This window comes from Dryobates pubescens, chromosome 4, assembly GCF_014839835.1.
Source record: "Dryobates pubescens isolate bDryPub1 chromosome 4, bDryPub1.pri, whole genome shotgun sequence".
Classification (NCBI taxonomy): Eukaryota; Metazoa; Chordata; class Aves; order Piciformes; family Picidae; genus Dryobates; species Dryobates pubescens.
Window position 1 is genome coordinate 32,346,583 of NC_071615.1, and position 17,955 is coordinate 32,364,537.

Consider the following 17,955-nt stretch of genomic DNA (forward strand, 5'->3'; position numbering starts at 1 on the left):
CAATATCCAGGAGGGTCTGACCCGTTGAAAGCTCTTGAAAAAACCACATAGGTAGAACAATTTATGATTTTTTCCAAAGGAATATTTCTTTTCAGCTCCATTTACACAACCCACTTGTGTTAACACCCAGGAAAACCTTTAGGAAACCCCAGGATGCCAGCCAGAGGGATGAATGAAATTGCAATTCACTTCTGCAGGTGAAAATACAGAAGAAGTCTGCATCACTCTGCAGGGCTTTTTTAAGGGTAATGTTTGCTGCCTTTTGGTATGCTTGACAGGAAAACTCCAGGACTGACACTCTTTAGACCAGTGAAAAAACCCCAACAGCCCCCAAGGCAATGCTGATCCCAGGAACCCTCGTTCCCAGGAGTTCCTTGAAGCAGCTACAAAAGCAGCATGTGCAGGAAGGTAAGTCACTCAGCAACTCGGCTGGAGAACGCTTCGTACAGGGACTGCAAACCACAACTGCTCACTTACATCCACTCCAAGAATGGCCTGGGGTGGAAGGGACCTCCAAAGCTCACCCAGTCCAACCCCCCTGCAGCTTGCTCAGAGCCTTCCCCAGCCTCACCTAGAATAGGTCTGAGGACAGACTGAAAGAGTTGGGGCTGTTCAGTCTGGAGAAGAGAAGGCTCCGAGGTGACCTAATTGTGGCCTTCCAGTATCTGAAGGGGGCTACACGAAGGCTGGGGAGGGACTTCTCAGGATCTCAGGTAGTGATAGGACTAGGGGCAATGGAATGAAGCTGGGGGTGGGGAGATTCAGGCTGGAGGTGGGGAGGAAGTTCTTCCCCATGAGAGTGGTGAAGCCCTGGAATGGGTTGTCCAGGGAGGTGGTTGGGGCACCATCCCTGGAGGTGTTTAAGCCCAGGCTGGATGAGGCTCTGGGCAGCCTGATCTAGTGTGGGGTGTCCCTGCCCATGGCAGGGGGGTTGGAACTAGATGATCCTTGTGGTCCCTTCCAACCCTGACTGATACTGTGATATCTCCACCTCCTCAAACTACCTCCCTGAGCACCCATTCCAGCACCTTCATGGTGCAGAACTTGTTCCTCACATCCAATCTGAACCTGCTCTGCTTTCATTTCAAAGCATTGCCCACGTGGGCTCCTAGCCACGAGATCACCCAGTGTTGAACAGAAACATCACACTTTTGAAACCAAATGGCAATTGGGTGCAAAGCTGCACAACAAGTATGTGTTAAAGGTGTTCTAGAAGAGCTTCAGTTACCACCACCCTGCCCCCCCACCCAGAAAAAACGTCAAAAGGATATTTTGGGATCACTGTTTAACTCAAGAAGCTGTTTTTATTGGAATTTTGCAGTCAATCATCAAGAACAAAATGTAGGGAGAGGGAAGGGAATGGAAAAAGAATATAAATAGGAAAAGGAAGAAAGAAAAGGGGGAAAAAAGGGAGAGAAGTGGAAAGGAGAGGCAATGAGAGAGAAGAAGAGAAAATGGAAGAAAAAAGGGAAAGGAAATAAATATGGATATCTTTATATATTAATATGTCATGATAGCAATAAATTAATAAGAAATAGGTTACTAATGAAGAATGAAAAAGCTAAAATAGATGGTTAACTTGGAGTGGATCCATCACTGCCCTCAGGATTCCAGGACTCTTTTAAACCTCAGTCTAAATGAACCCAAGCCTGGGCATCAGGCTCAGGTCTGCTTTTGGTAGTAATAATAAAATGTGAAGTACATTAGCTGTGGCCCCCCAACGATGGCAGCAAGTAGAGCAAATCAATCAGCTCAGCCAGCCTGAAAGCTTGCTTCTCCAGGATGCCCTCTGAGCACTAACACCAGTGCTGGGCACTCCACTTGCTGGTGGGCAGCTGCTGGGGGTCTGCTCTTGTGCTGCTTGATGTTCATCTCTCCTCTGTGCTTTTTCCATCATGGAATGGTTTGGGTTGGAAGGGGCCTTTAAAGGTCAGTCCCTCTCAGAATCCTAATTCCTGCTGTTCTGAGAATTGAAATGCAATCATCATCATCCATTCATCTGCTGAACCAGATCACCCTTGCTGGTGGATACCATGAAGCAGGGCAGCTCTGGGCTGCTGCAGCCCACCCTTGACAAACCTGATGCTACAGCTACAGGTGGACAATCACAGAGTGATAGGGGTTGGAAGTGACCTCGAGAGATCATTGAGTCCAGCCCCACCAGGGCAGGTGACACAGGAACACGTCCAGGTGGACCTTGAAAGTATTCAGAGGTGGAGACTGTACCACCTCTCTGGGTAGCCAAAGAACTTGCCTTCATCTCCTTCCCTCCCTCACCTTCTTGGCTGCTTGACTCAGGGCTCTGCCAGCATACAGCCACCCACACTAAGCAAATGTGGAACACCTGTGGCCAGAGCGCAGCGCCTTCAGGCTGCTGTCCAAGCAACATGTCCTAGGGATAAAAGCTCTGAAGTATCCTTGAGATGTTGTTGTGACCCTCTTCTTCCAGTCACCTTCACGCTGATGCTCCCCACTTAATTTTGGTCAGGAGACAAAAAGCAGGGACTTGTGCTCCCAGATACCTTCTCTGCTCAGCCTGCCACATCTGAAGCAGCCCAAGTAATGCTGTTGTATTGTACCCACTCAGAAGAGCAAACACTTGAGCTGCATCAAGATTGTTCTACCTTGACCTGCTCTCCTTTTAAAGCACTCCTCGGTGTTGATGTTCTTGCTCCTGTTGCACTTGGTTGCTGTGGTCTCCTACCTGCTGACAGGCCTCATTTCAGGCTTTTCTTTCCAAACCTTTAGAATTGCTCTAGATGGACCCTGTCCTCCTTGTGGTGGTATCACAGAAGGGTTTGGAACAGCTTTTACTCAGTGATAGGAGACCAAACCCAACGTTCCCACGATGCCAGACAGAATGGGGACAGCTTAGCAGCAGTGGGGGGTTTGTGAGCTTTAGGCAAGTGGTTGGACTTGATCACCTCAGAGGTCTCTTCCAAGCTCAACAGCTGTATGACTAATGTGGACTCAAAAGCATTTGCCTTTGTGCTCTCAGCAGATGTCCTCTCAGACCTGTGCTGGAGCACTGAATAATTTCTTTGACTGAGCCTGGGGGTTGGAGCCGTAGTGGCAATCGCTTGGGCTAGGTTAGATAGCTGGAGACACTGAACACTTCTTTCACTGAGGGGAGATGCTGAGTCTGGCTGGAAAAGGAGTGGTGATGGTGCTCTTGGCTTTGGAGCAGTGGCTGAGCTAAGGGGGGTGGGTGCAGAGCAGAAGCTGAGGCTGCACTCAGGTGTGGTGTGAATAAGGCTGGGATGTAGGCAGCGTGTGGCAGTGCGGGGAGCAGCAGTGGGGTAGCGTGGAGGGGGCTGCTGGACACCAAGTGCAGCGGGTGGCCTGCCAGCAGAGCAGGGTGGCTGGAAAGGAGGGCTGGTGACAATGGGGACAGGGACACGGGGGCGAAGTGTGCCTGGGAGAGGGGATGGAGGTGTGCCAGGGAGAGGTGGCCGCCGTGGGGGTGGAGGGCCGCGGAGACGGCGAAGCGCTGGAGCAGCGTGTGGTGGATGGTGGTGACAGTGGCCTGCTGCTGGACAGGGAGGGCAGGAGCTGCTGGAGCTGGGCCTGGGGAGGGCAGAACCTTCAGCTGTTTTGCCAGGAGCTGCTTCTGCATGTGCTGCTGGGCTTGCAGCTGCAGCAGCCTGTATTTGTCCACCTCCTCTGGGGAGAATGTGACGGGCCGCTGCGTTAAGGGAGGGGACGTGGACTTACGGTACCCTTCCAGGTCACCGACTGTGTCACCATACTGCTGCACAGCATGGCCACAGAGGGAGTCCCAGCTGCCTTCCACCCGGCGAGGGGCCATGCTCACAGCAGGAAGTTCTTCTTTGGTCTCTAGGGAATGAGCAACAACAGAGTACCTGCTGGAGGGGAAAGCACCAGGGAAATCGTTTGGTACCGGCTCACAGCCTTCTAGAAAGGGTTGGACTTCACTGAAGAAGAGATGGGGTGGGTCCTGTATTGCTGTGCTCCTCCTGGGGCTCTGACAGCCTGCTCCTATTTGGATGATGTCTTGCAGGAGACAATGGTCACAGTCAGTGCCTGATGACAGAGCAGCATTCCTGAGCTCTGGTGCTTCAGCGCTGCCTTTCTTCATGCTGCTGTCCTGATGCCTCCTGCCATCTGCAGCCATGCTGAGCAGCTCCTCTGGCAAAGGCAAGGCTGCAATGTCACCTACTGATGGGGCAAACTGGAGAGCAAAGTGGCTTTGGGAGTGACCCTTCAACCCTACCCCACAGGTATTTGGAAACCTTTCTGAAGGATGCATCTGTTCTTGGCTCTTCTTGGCCTGCACCCTGTCCAGCAGCAGCTGGGCTGTCAGTGACTTTCTTCTCCCACACACATCCTCTGCCAGGGTTTCAGAAGAGCAGGTGGCCAAGGCTTTGGACTGCCCATTCCCATGGCCATCCTGTGCAGTCTCCTCTTCTCCCAGCTTGATGTTGGAACCTCTTTCTGTGTCCTCTTTTGTTTGGTTGTCACCATTGCCAGCCTCTTTGGAGAAGGATCCTGAACTGGTCCTTCTTGATATTCTGCTACTTGATCTTTCACTGCTTCTGGAATCTCTGGTGGAACAGCTTTTGGAGCTCTGGCAGCTTCTGCTTCTGCTATGCCCTTTGCCCAAATGCTGGTGCCCACACCTGCTGTGTTTGGACCTGTCTCTGTGCTGTAGAATGCTGTGTCTTGAGCATCTCCCATATTTAACTGTGCCCCCCTCTGCCCACTTCCTGCTCCTGTGACTTCTGCTGGGGCACAGCCAAGCCTCACCTGTGTCAGCAGAAGGGACACCACACCTGTGCTTTCTGTGCCTGCATCTGTGCCTGCCAGCTCTCTTGCTTTGTCTTTTGCAGCACACCAGAGGATGATCCCTGCTGTGCTGGTTTGAGGCAGGGCTCACATAGCTCAGGTAGCTCCTCGTACTGCTCACAGAAGAGTCAGAAGAGCAGGAATGCCTCTCACAGGAGGACTTGGGAGGAGAAGGGCATCTCCAGCATCTCATGGAACTTCCACATCCTTCAGTTTCTGAACACCTGCTGCTGGAACTGGATTTAGAACTAAGGAAGCTTCCCCCAGAGTCTTTGCTGCTGTCACTGATATCACTGCTGCAGCTGGCCACGGCTGGAAGGGCTCTGCAGTCATTCTGGTGGCCATGCTTTTCCTCAGAATAAAGCAGAGGGCATCTTGCAGCTCTAGACTTCTTCACCCTAGCTATAAAAGCAGAGAAGGAGATGCTTTCATTTCTGATGCTCTGTTTGCTTCCTTCACAGTTATGAACAAGGTGCTTTGAAGGGCTTCTCAGCTCTGTGGTCTGAAGACATTTCTCTGCCACGTCATCGTTGTGTGAGACCTCAAGGTGAGCAGGCACTTTGGGTGGGTTTTCATTCAAACACTCTGGGATGCATTTCTGACCATTCCCATCACCTTCTTTTCCTACATCTGACACAGCTTTCTGCTTGGCCCTCCGTGGGTTCAGGGAACCTTTCATCTTCTTTGGTTTCGACAAGTGGCGATCTGCTTTGTTTGACGTTTGCTTGTGCGTCATGAGACCCCAGGCTAGGTTTTCATCTGCAGTCTGAGACTGAGGGTGCCCCTTGCAGCTGGCTCTGTGTGCTTCCTGCTGTTTGCCATCTCTGGGGTTCAGAGCTTTGTGTGCCTCCTGCTGCTTGCCATCCCTGGAGTGTACAGGGAGCCTGAAGTCGAAGTACAGGGGGTTACAGCCGTAGGAGATGCAGGGCTCAGTCTTTGTGAACAGCAGCAACTCCGTGGGCCACTGCAGAGCAGTGCTGCCATCCTTGCTCACCACCTGGAGGAAAGGCAGTGCCTGGGGCTTAACCTCTTCAGCTTCCCTTGGAAGTGCTTCCATGTTCCCAGTGCCAGGTTTGGAACTCTCTGCAGGCCTCCCTCTTTGCACCAGCCCAGCACCATCGCTGCTGCTCCTCGCACAGGACAGCTCGGGTGCTGCCTGCTGCTGGAGCTCAGGCAGCTGGCCAGGCAGGTGGGCACCGCTGTGCCTGAAGGGGCTGGGCTGTGGACACAAGGTGCTGTCTGGGCATGGTGCTGAGGGAAGAGCTGCTGGCAGCTGCTCAGACTCCTGCAGGCTGCTCTCTAGCCCTGCTTCTCCAAGTGAACCGCAGAAGTCCACGTTTGAAAGTTGTGTTTTGGCTTTGGAGAAGGAAGGCTGAGCACTGACCTTGTCCTCTGCTTCTCCATCACTACTTTTATCAGTGTCCTTCTGCACTTTAGGATTTGCAGCTCCATGACTCAATGCACTGTTCTCCAAATCCATGGGGTTTTGCATGATGGGTGGCCCTTTATCCAAGCTTGCTGTTGCCTCCTCCTCCAAAAGTGTGCCAGAGCGACAGCCCTCAAGAGCTTGCTTTGCTTTCTGGCTGAGGCATTCACTGCAGTCAGGCCCCTCTTCAGAGTTCTCACTGAAAAGTGAGGCTGAGGACTCCAGCTTCAAAGGGACTTTCTTAGAGAAGGAGAAAGACACTCCTGCCCTTGGAGAAGTGTTGGTGCTGTCTGGGAACACTTGGGAGACGTGGCCTCCAGGCGTGTGGGCTCTCTCAGCAGGGGACTGGTGCCTGCTTATGATGAGCTGTTGTTTGCCTTGTCCTTCCCTGCTGCTGCTTCTCTGAGAACTGGCTGGCACCTTGCCACCCTTGCAGAGCAAAATGCCATCTGATGATTGCTGCTTTTCCACCACCAGTCTGGGGGCTTTAAGCAAGGGTCCGCTCCTGCTGATGCTGTAAGGTAATGAACAGAGGAGAAAGACAGCTGTTAAGTAACCAAGGGAGGGCAGGATCTGTGTGTCAGGCTGCCCAAGGCTCTGAGTAACCTGATCTAGTGGAGCAGGGACTGGTGTCAGCCTGGTGGAGCTGACAGCAGGGGGATTGGACTGGATGACTTTTGGAGGTCTCTTTCAACCTAAATGATTCTATGGTCAAAGTGTTGGAGCAGGCCCAGAGGAGGCTATGATGACCAGAGGGCTGGAGCACCTCTGCTATGGGGACAGCCTGGAAGAGCTGGGGTGTTCAGCCTGGAGAAGAGAAGGCTCCAGGGAGACCTTAGAGCAGCCTTCCAGTACCTGAAGGGGACCTACAGGAGAGCTGAGGAGGGACTTTGGACAAGGGCTGGGAGTCTAGGAAGGCCTTTTCAAAGGTGCTAATGAGTTGATTTCTTGCAGTTAAGCGAGGTTGCAGTGACTGTCAGCATCTTCCCTTAGAGATGAGACAAAGACAGCCATGGCAGGATCCTCACTGCAGTGATCTTTGGAACATGCATTTCATTAGGCCAATCATCTCCATTTGCTGTCAGTGCAGAGCTTGACTCAAAACTAGGAAGCACTTCAATGTGGGTAAGGGAGAACTGCCAGGGCTGCAAGCAGCTCTGTGTACATCAGGCTGCTTTGGAAGTGCTCTGCACAGGCATGGATCTGCAGCAGGGACAGCTCAGGGGGTGAGAAGCTTGATGCATTTCTGAGAAGAGATTTGCATCGAGATAGAAATTCAACCCCTGCTTGTACACCAAAAGGCAGTTCTCCCTTGGAGAAGGGCACCTTCTGCAGGTCCTCTTGGAGAAGAGCCAAGGCAGCAGAAATGTCAGTGTGCATGTGTGGCAGTAGCAGTGGTTTTGTTGTCACACTGAGGTAGCTTGTGGTGAGGAACTCTGCTGGAACCTGAGACACAGCAGCCAGGGAAGGTGCTGCTGTGTCTGTGTGGCCTTCTGCTGAGCCAGGCTGACTTTCTGTATTGCCTGAGCAAATGGGAATCAGAGAGGTGTCCCTGCTCATGGAAGGGAGCTGGAACTAGATGATCTTGAAGGTCCCTTCCAACCCAATCCAGTCCATGGTTCTCTGCAGACAGGTGACATTAAGCACAAGCTCAACATCCTGTGGTCCTCAGCACATGACAGAGTGGACAGGCAGAAATCAGAGAGTCATCAAGGCTGGAAAAGCCCTTCGAGTCCAACCATCAGCCCAACGCCACCATGGCCACTACACCACAGCCCCAGGGCAACTGAGGGGCTTTTTGCTGGGGCAGGGTGAGGAGGGTACTGAAGGTGGTTTGAAATGCTCACCACTCTGACTGCTTCCGGAGCTCTGCCAGCTGGTGGAGCCTCTTGAGGGCCTTCTCCTGCTTCTTCTCATCTTTCCAGGACTTTGAGGCCACATTTCGGGCAAACTCTCTCTGTTTTAAATCTTTCAGTCTCTGAGGGAAAAGAACAAGAGGAGGGACTTACAGTGTGCACAGCAGCTGCATTTCCTCTTCATCCAGCTGCTTCTGCTGCACAACCAGGGAGTCAAGATGCACTTCAACTGCTATCATCTGAAGAGATGGAAAATCCTTTTTCTGGGCTAACAAAGCCCCAAGATTGGAGTGAGAGCTTTCTGGTTTCCCATGCAGACCCAACCCTTCTGAGCTGTACCAAGGCACACACAACACCACACACAGTTTAAGGTAGAGGAAATTTTCCCAGTTCATAGAATCATTAAGGCTGGAAAAGCCCTCTGAGACCACTGAGTCCAGCCATCAACCCAACACCACCATGGCCACTAAAACATGTCCCCAAGTGCCATGTCTGCGTGGTTTTATAACACCTCCAGGGGCAGTAATTCCACCTGGCAGCCTGTGCCAACCCCTGACCACTCTTGCAGTCAAGAAGTTTCTTCTCATGTCCAACCTAAACCTCCCCTGGTGCAGTCTGAGGCCTTCCTCTCCTGTCACTTGTTCCTAGGGAGCAGAAACCAACCTCTACCTGGCTCCAGCCTCCCTTCAGGGAGCTGTAGAGAGCAATAAGGTCTCCCCTCAGCCTCCTCTTCTTCACACTACACACCTCCAGGTCCCTCAGCAGCTCCTCACCAGCCCTGTTCTCCAGTCCCTCCCCCTGCTTCCTTGCCCTTCTTGGTCCAGAGAATCCTGGAGGTGTTGAAGGCCAGGTTGGATGAGGCCTTGAGCAAGCTGGGCTGGTGGGAGGTGTCCTTGCCCATGGCAGGGGATTGGAACTGGATGACCTTTAAGGTCCCTTCCAACCCAAACTACTTGATGACTGTCTCCTATGAATGGCTCTGTGACTCTCTTTGCCCACTGATAGCTCATATCCGGCAGAAGCAGGTGGTGAAGACGTAGGTCCCTTCACTCTGGATCTCCTGGTGATTAACAGCAGAGCTCAGGAGGAAAAGAACAGATCTAGAGGTTTTCTGAGTGGGTCTCATGGAATGGAATGGAATGGAATGGAATGGAATGGAATGGAATAGAATAGAATAGAATAGAATAGAATTAACCAGGTTGCAAAAGACCTTTGAGGTCATGGAGTCCAACCTATCATCCAACACCATCCAATCAACTAAACCATGGCACCAAGTGCCCCATCCAGTCTCTTCCCAAACACCTCCAGTGATGGTGACTCCACTACCTCCCTGGGCAGCACATTCCAATGGGCAATCTCTCTTTCTGGGAAGAACTTCTTCCTAACATCCATCCTCCCCTGGCACAGCTTGAGACTGTGTCCTCTTGTTCTGGTGCTGGTTGCCTGGGAGAAGAGACCAACCCCCACCTGGCTACACCCTCCCTTCAGGTACTTGTAGACAGCAATAAGGTCTCCCCTGAGCCTCCTCTTCTCCAGGCTAAGCAACCCCAGCTCCCTCAGCCTCTCCTCACAGGGCTTGTGCTCCAACCCAGCTTTGTTGCCCTTCTCTGGACACATTCCATCAACTCAACATCTTTCCTAAACTGAGGGGCCCAGAACTGGACACAGGACTCAAGGTGTGGCCTGACCAGTGCTGAGTACAGGGGCACAATGAGTCAGTAAATCTTTCCATGGCAGTAAGGATTAATTTGTGGTCTTTCAATATTCTGTGTGGATGTTCCTCAGGAAGTGGAGGGTTCCTTTTAGACATGGCCATGTCCACACATGCCCAAAAAACAGAGGAAGAAAGAACAGCAGTCTAAGCATGGGGGCTGGCTCGATGGCAGTGCTGTTTGTAGGACACAATTAAATCACAACTCACTAACTGTGGATGCCCAGTTCAGGGCCTGGCTGCAGGAGTGCATCTGCCATGGCCAGTGGTGGTCACTCTCCAGCACAGCTGCTGAGCTTTGGGTTCTCACTCAGGCTCCTGCTCAGCTCCACACCGCTGGGCACCGCCTGCAGACAACCTTGGTGAGCCTGCCAGAGCCTGCTCAGGTTATTAGAGAGGAAAGCCAGGGCTCTACAGAGTCAGCAGGCACAGCCCCAGGGTCTGCCCAGCACAGCTGGCACATTCCCTGGTGGTTCCCAACTGGAGCTCTGGGTTTTGGTTCCGAGGAGGGGGTGTGCAGGGAGAGCCCTTTCTCTGCTCAGGCTGCAGGTGTGATTTCTTGGTTTTCACAGAGTGGTGGGGGCTAGAAGGGACCTCTGGAGATGGAGTCCAACCCCACTCCCCAGAGCAGGATTACCCAAAGGAGATCACACAGGAAAACATCCAGGTGGGATGGATCCAGCTGAGGGACCTGGGTGTGTTTAGCCTGGAGAAGAGGAGGCTGAGGGGAGACCTCATTGCTCTCTACAGCTCCCTGAGAGGAGGCTGCAGCCAGATGGGGTTGGGCTCTTCTCCCTAGATAGGAAATGACCTCAAGTTGCACCAGGAGAGGTTCAGGTTGGAGATGAGAAGAAAACCTCTTGATTGAAAGGGTTCTCAATGCCTGGCAGAGGCTGCCCGCGGAGGTGGCTGAATGCCTGGGGCCCTTGACATTTGCAAAGATGTGGTGCTGAGGGCCATGGGTCAGAATTGTTTGGAAAATAATTAAATCCAAGAGAAAGCATTTTTCAATCAGCTTATTTACTGAGATGTGCTCTCAGGAGATTGTCTCAGATAATCAAAGGCTAAACCAGGCTTTAGCAGGAGTGAATTATTCTGGGGGGGGGAAAGGGACATCTGTTCATCTTCTGCTGTGAGTAACCCACAGTCTGGAACACAAAAGCATTGGCACAGGCTGCCCAGGGAGGTGGTGGAGTCCCCATCCCTGAAGGTGTTCCAGAAACGTGTGGCCATGGCACCTGGGGCCACGGTTTAGTGGCCAAGGTGGTGTTGGGCTGATGGCTGGGCTGGATATCTTGGAGGTCTCTTGCAACCCAAGCAGTTCCATGGCTCTGTGATTCTGTGACTCGTGATGGTATTTTTGTTTGGCATTCACACAAATGTCCTTTGCCTTTCTCTGGGAGCTGCCCTGCAATTCAATTTGAGAAGGTACTTAAGGAGCTCTCATCTCTATAATGGCTCCTGGTGGAGCCTCATTAAGACAGAACTGCAAAGGCTGTGCAGTGATAACGAGTCTGGGGCACCTCCTCGGTTCTGTCCTGGGAGACTTGATAAGAGATACTAATTAATGCTTTTAATGAAGGGAGGATAATGAATGAGTCATCGGCCCACTTTATTGCTGCTGTGGTGATGCACAGGTGTGCTTTTGCTTGGCTTTTAAGTATTTGTTTGGCTTTTAAATATTTGTTTGCGTTATGAATGGTCCTAAACACCCCCGAGGCACCTCCTGGGACACAGAGTTTACTGCAGCGGGGCTGGACAAGAGGGTTCCTTGCAATCCAAGGCTTCAATGATTTAGTGATTCAGTGATTCTTTGACTGTATGATTTCAGGATCGTCACAGCCTTAAAGCCCCACAGGAGTCAGCTGCTCAGCTAAAGAGCCCATTACTTACTGCATGACAGCAGCAGAGACAGCAAGTAACAGAATCCTACTAGATGTAGATTCTAGACAGACACACTGTGAGAGGAGGAGGGGAAATGGTCTCAAGCTGCCCCAGGGCAGGTTTAGGTTGGACAAGAGAAAAAACTTCTGGACTGAAAGGGTTCTCCCAGCCCTGGGCTGCCCAGGGAGGTGGCTGAATGCTCATCCCTGGAGGTGTTTCCCAGAGGCAGAGATGTGGTGCTGAGGGCCATGGCTTAGCCCCAGCCTTGGCAGAGTTAGAGAATGGTTGGAGTGGATGCTTTTCCAATCATAACCACCTTTGTGGGTGCCATGGACAGTGGCATTGAGTGCACCCTCAGCGAGTCTGCTGATGACACCAAGCTGTGTGGTGCAGCAGACAGCTGGAGGGAGGGGATGCCATCCAGAGGGACCTGGACAGGCTGGAGAGGTGGGCACAAGCCAACCTCATGAGGTTCAACAAGAACAAGTGCAGGGTCCTGCAGCTGGGTCGAGGCAATCCCAGGCACAAATCCAGGCTGGGCAGGGACTGGCTGGAAAGCAGCCCTGAGGAGAGAGACTTGGGGGTGCTGGTGGAGGAGAAGCTCAACAGGAGCTCTCAGTGTGCACTTGCAGCCCAGAAAGGCAATCAGATCCTGGGCTGCATCAAGAGAAGCATAGCCAGCAGGTCAAGGGAGGTGATTCTCCCCCTCTATGCAGCCCTGGTGAGACCCCACCTGCGAGTACTGCCTCCAGTTCTGCAGCCCCTATTACAAGAGGGATCTGGAGGTGCTGGAAGGTGTCCAGAGAAGGGCCACAAGGATGATCAGAGGGCTGGAGCTCCTCTCCTGTAAGGACAGACTGAGGGAGTTGGGGCTGTTCAGTCTGGAGAAGAGAAGGCTCCGAGGTGACCTAATTGTGGCCTTCCAGTATCTGAAGGGGCCTACAAGAAGGCTGGGGAGGGACTTCTCAGGATCTCAGGTAGTGATAGGACTAGGGGGAATGGAATGAAGCTGGAGGTGGGGAGATTCAGGCTGGAGGTGAGGAGGAAGTTCTTCCCCATGAGAGTGGTGAAGCCCTGGAATGGGCTGTCCAGGGAGGTGGTTGGGGTGCCGTCCCTGGAGGTGTTTAAGCCCAGGCTGGATGAGGCTCTGGCCAGCCTGATCTAGTGTGGGGTGTCCCTGCCCATGGCAGGGGGGTTGGAGCTAGAGGAGCCTTGTGGTCCCTTCCAACCCTGACTGATACTGTGATACTATGATCTCAGATAACTCACACCACTGTTAAAGAACTCTCCTTTGCAAACAAGTTCTCAGCTAATCTGCATCCTCAGATAACCCAGGGGGCGTCTCAGTATCAGTTGTGTATGTGATACTGATACAATGATGTGAGGAAGAGATCAAACACTTGTGCAGAGTCATTGACAATCCTTATGTGAGGCCTTGAGGAGCTGAGTCTCCTGCCATGGTGGGGAGGCTGGAGATGAGCTCTGAGGTGCCTTCCATCCCGAGCCAGTCTGTGGCTCTCTCAGTGCCTCGTCCCTGTCACCTCGCTGTTCACAGCAAGACTTGTAGGACTTGACCTTAAGATGCCAGCAGTTCTTGCAGATCCCCTGATTTAACACCCCCCAAACATCTGAACAGAGACATTTACAAAGCAGGACAGCACGGCCCAACGTGATTCATCTTGTTCCTTGAATAATCCAGGCACAGCTCCAGCCTGCCTGCCCTGGAGGTGAACTGCACATGGGAATAAATAATTTCAACATAAATATTTAGATTTATCCCATTTTCCTCAGCAGTACCCTGGGAGCTGCAGGCAGCAGCACTGCAAACTGGAGCACCACGAAGCAGGCAGCAGCCTTCAGTCACTGCTTCTGAGCACAGGCTGAGAGTGTGGCTGCCTGCATGGAACGCACTGCTTGGAAGGGATCTCCACAGGTCACCTGGGGAACTGGGCTCCCCAAGTCAAGAGATCAGGGAACTACTGGAGAGAGTCCAGCAGAGGCTGTGAGGATGATTGGGGGACCTGAACATCTCTGCTATGAGCAAAGGCTGAGAGCCCTGGAGCTGCTGAGCCTGGAGAGGAGCAGCCCCAGAGGGGATCTGATCAATGTCTGTAAATATCTGAGGGGTGGGGGGCAAGAAGAAGGGGCCAGGCTCTGCTCAGTGGTGTCCTGTGATAGGACAAGGGGCAATGGACACAAACTGGAACCCAGGAGGCTCCATGTCAACAGGAGGAGAAACTTCTTTGGTGTGAGGGTGCTGGAGGCCTGGAGCAGGCTGCCCAGAGAGGTGGTGGAGTCTCCTTCTCTGGAGACTTTCAAGCCCCATCTGGAAGTGTTCCTGTGTGACCTGCCCTGGGTGACCCTGCTCTGGCAGGGGGGTTGGACTGGATGATCTCTGCAGGTCCTTTCCAGCCCTGCCATTCTGTGATTCTGTGGTCTAGTCCAAAGCTGCAGCAGTCAGCAGGAACATCCCCAGCTCGGTCAGGTTGCTCAGAGCCCCATCAAGCCTGGTGATGATCATCTGCAGGGAATGTTTCATGTGGTGCTGAGCACCAGGGTTTAGCCCCAGCCTTGGCAGAGTAAGGGAATGGTTGGGCTGGATGATCTTGAAGGGCTTTTCCAACCCAAACCATTCCATGATTCTATAAAATCTTTGCTTCAGGATGTGTTCAATTTAAGTCCCATTTGCCAGATCAGATCAGTCATTGCAGAAAGTTTTAATCAATTTGTCTTGAGGTTCTCCTTGCCCATGCCTGAGGTGGAAGGGAAGGCTGAAGCACTGGACAATTATGTGAATCAGAGCTGCTGAGGCTCTCTCGTTTAAACAAAACAACTCCTTCAACTTCCTTCTCTACTGGAAGAAGCCACCTCCTGCACTGCACCACCACTTCCTCCTGCTGGGGAAATCAGTTGTAAACCTTTAGTAATGCAAGAAGGGTGGACACTAATGCAGAGCACTGCCTCTGACTGATGCTCTGCTTACTGCTGTGCCTCAAATGCCACAACCTGTGAACGCAGCTCCTGTAAATCCTGAGGTAATGAGATGCTTAAGAAACATCCTACAGCCATTGGACCGTCATTAACAGCTAGGAAATTAGGTGTCCCGTGGGCTTTTTCTCCCAATTTAAAGAGGGTTAAGTTGCTAATTTACATGTTAATTAGCATTCATTCTAAAGAACACCAAAAGCAGTTCCACAGCTCCAGTGTTTAATGACTGAGCTGATCGAGACATAAAATGGGAAAGGAGCTCTGCAGAGTGAGCTGGGGATGGTCTCTTCTCCTGGGGACAGGTGACAGGACAAGTGGAAATGGCCTCAAGTGTCACCAGGGGAGGTTTGGTTGGACATGAAAATTCTTGACTGAAAGGGCTCTCAGAGGCTGGCACAGGCTGCCCAGGCAGGTGCTTCCCAGAGGCAGAGATGAGGTGCTGAGGGCCATGGCCTGGTCTTGGTGGAGTTAGAGAAGGGTTGGGCTGGGTGACCCTAAAGGGGTTTGCCACCCCAAACTGTTATTCAGTGATTATCTGCAGGAGAAATGTTTTGAGGGCTAATGCTGGAAAGCATCTGATTATGCTGAGCAATTGCAAAAGGATGGGTGCTGCCAAGTCAGCACTGAGGCAAGCAAAAGCAGCCAAGCAGTGGCAGGGCAGCAGGCTGAGCAGCTCTGCAGGCTGAGTAGCTCTCTGCGAGGCTGAGCTGCACAGATTGGTAAATTTCAAACTAAAGAATGGTTTCTGCTGACATTTCTTTGGCATCTGTTGCCTGGAGGCAAGCCCCAGCACTTCACTGTGCTCAGTGGTATTTGATCATGCTGCTCCTGCTGCTCTGCTCCATGCACTTGCTGCAGAGTGCAGCTGAAGCATCTCTGAGTAAAAGTACAGAATCACAGAAGATTCTATAGCTGTAAGGTCATCCAGTCCAACCAGCAACCCAACACCACCATGGCCCCAAGTGCCATGGCCACACCTTTCTGGAATGCCTCTAGGGATGGGGACTCCATCACCTCCCTGGGCAGCCTGTGCCAGTGGCTGACCACTCCTGCAGCAAAGAAATTGTTGCTGACCTCCACTGTAAATGTAAGTCTCCATTTAAGAAAGTATTGCAGTGTATTTTGAACTGAGCATTCACTTCAAGATCACTTCAGACAGGCAAGATAAATGTTCTCAGGGCACTGATGCCCTAGAATTATCACCATGTCACATCCTGCCTTTGCTCCTGTGCTGCATATGAGTCCTCTGCTGAAATGCTGATGTCAGCCTCCATTCTTTATGCTTCCTTCATTTACTTCAGCTTCTGGGATGTGACACAACCTGATTGTCTGTTTCACTGAGCTGTTAGTTCTGCCTTTCAGAGATGCTGGACTGCAGCTGCTCTGAAGTACAGCAGCTGGGCTGCAGATGAGTTTATAGAATCATTGTGACTGGAAAAGACACCTTTCAGATCACCCAGCCCAACCATTCTCTGACTCTGCCAAGGCTGGGGCTAACCCATGGCCCTCAGCACCACATCTCTGCCTCTGGGAAACACCTCCAGGGATGGGCATTCAGCCACCTCCCTGGGCAGCCTGTGCCAGGCTGGGAGAACCCTTTCAGTTGAAAAGTTTCTTCTCATCTCCAACCTAAACCTCCCCTGGGACAACCTGAGACCAATTCCCCTCCTCTGGTCACCTATTCCTAGGGAGAAGAGACCAACCCCCACCTGGGTCCAGCTTCCTTTCAGGGAGCTGTAGAGAGCCAGAAGGCCTCTCCTCAGTGTCCAGTTCTGCAGACTGAACAACCCCAGGTCCCTCAGCTGCTCTGATGCTTTGTCCAGCAGCAGGTTTGGTGGTGTTGTGTTTGCCTGACTTCCCATACCCCAACAGCAAATCTCTCAGATACTGCCAAATCAGTTTCCTTTCCTCCAGATGAATTTTCTGGGGTACCAGGAGAGTTGGATCTCAGCTGCAGGAGACAGGACTTCCTTGTCCTCCACTAAACACCTAGCTGCTGGAAAATGCCTTCAGGAGGAACAACCCAAATCTCACTCTTCCCCTGGAGCCTGCGCTGTGGTCAGTGCTCCGTGCATTTCCAAGGTGGTGGAGGCAAGGCAAGCTAAAATGTCAGCAGGTTTGCTGGCTTTGATCTCTAACAGGAGCTAAACCTCTGCCTCAAGTAGAGTTTAAGCTCAAAAGCACCGTGAAGGCTTAGCAGCAAGCGCCCACAGCTCCACACAGCAGCTCTCGGCCTCGTGCAGAGATTACCTCCCAGAGCTATAGCACAAAAGCAGAGAATCACAGCGTGCTGGGGGGTGGAGATCATCAGCTCCAATCCCCCTGCTAAAGTAGGTTCCCCTGGAGCAGGCTGCACAGGAATATGTCCAGGTGGGTTTTGAAATTCTCCAGAGGAGACTCCACAACCTCTCTGGGCAGCCTGCTCCAGGCCTCCAGCACTCTCACACCAAGAATTTTCTCCTTAAGCTCAAGTGAAGCCTCCTGGGTTCCAGTTTGTGCCCACTGCCCCTTGTCCTGTCACTGGGCAACACTGAGAAGAGCCCAGCCTCATTCTCCTGCCCCTCACCCTTTAGCTCTTGCTGAGCATTGATCAAATCCCCTCTGGGGCTGCCCTGTCCCAGGCTCAGCAGCTGCAGGGCTCTCAGCCTTTGCTGCTCACAGAGATGCTCCAGGCCACTCAGCATCTTTGTGTCCCTGCACAGGACTCTCTCCAGCAGTTCCCTGTCTCTCTCTTGAACTGGAGAGCCCAGAACTGGACCCAGCACTCCAGCTGTGGCCTCACCAGGTCAGAGTAGAGGGGCAGGAGAACCTCCCTTGCCCTGCTGGTCACACTCTTCTTCATGCACCCCAGCACACCTCTGGCCTTCTTGGCCACGAGGGCACATTGCTGGCTCCTGGGGAACTTCTTGACCACCAGCACTCCTAGGTCCTTCTCCACAGAGCTGCTTCCCAGCAGGTCAGCCCTCAGCTATAGTGGTGCAGGGGTTGTTCCTCCCCAGCTGCAGGACACTCCACTTGCCTTTGTTCAACTTCCTGAGGTTCATAGCTAGAAATACTCAGATGTAGGAGTACTGTAGCTGGTGTAGAGTGAAAGCCCTGGGCAGCTGCTTACAGAGCCTGAACTGCTGCAAGACCACCAGCACAGAGGTGCAGTTTAAGTCATGGGAGATGTGATGGATTTCACTGGTGGTTAAATGGTGCCTGCAAAGCTAAGGGACCTGTTTTGTCCTGAGAAACCCCATGATGGCAATGCAGCCTGGCTTTCACTGCTGCTGCTTTCTGGT

The 17,955-nt window shown here is 52.4% G+C and overlaps 1 protein-coding gene across 1 annotated transcript in view; it reads right to left on the bottom strand.

Annotated features, from left to right (window-relative positions):
- Positions 1–2,168: 2,168 nt before the first annotated feature.
- ZNF804B (zinc finger protein 804B) overlaps positions 2,169–17,955 on the bottom strand; it is a 57,821-nt gene continuing 42,034 nt past the window's right edge. Inside the window, exons 3-4 of the mRNA XM_054161039.1 lie at positions 8,080–8,210; positions 2,169–6,746 (exon numbers count right to left, since the gene is read on the bottom strand). Coding sequence (XP_054017014.1) covers positions 3,086–6,746; positions 8,080–8,210 — 3,792 coding nt within the window. The 3' untranslated portion in view covers positions 2,169–3,085. The remainder of the gene's footprint in view (positions 6,747–8,079; positions 8,211–17,955) is intronic.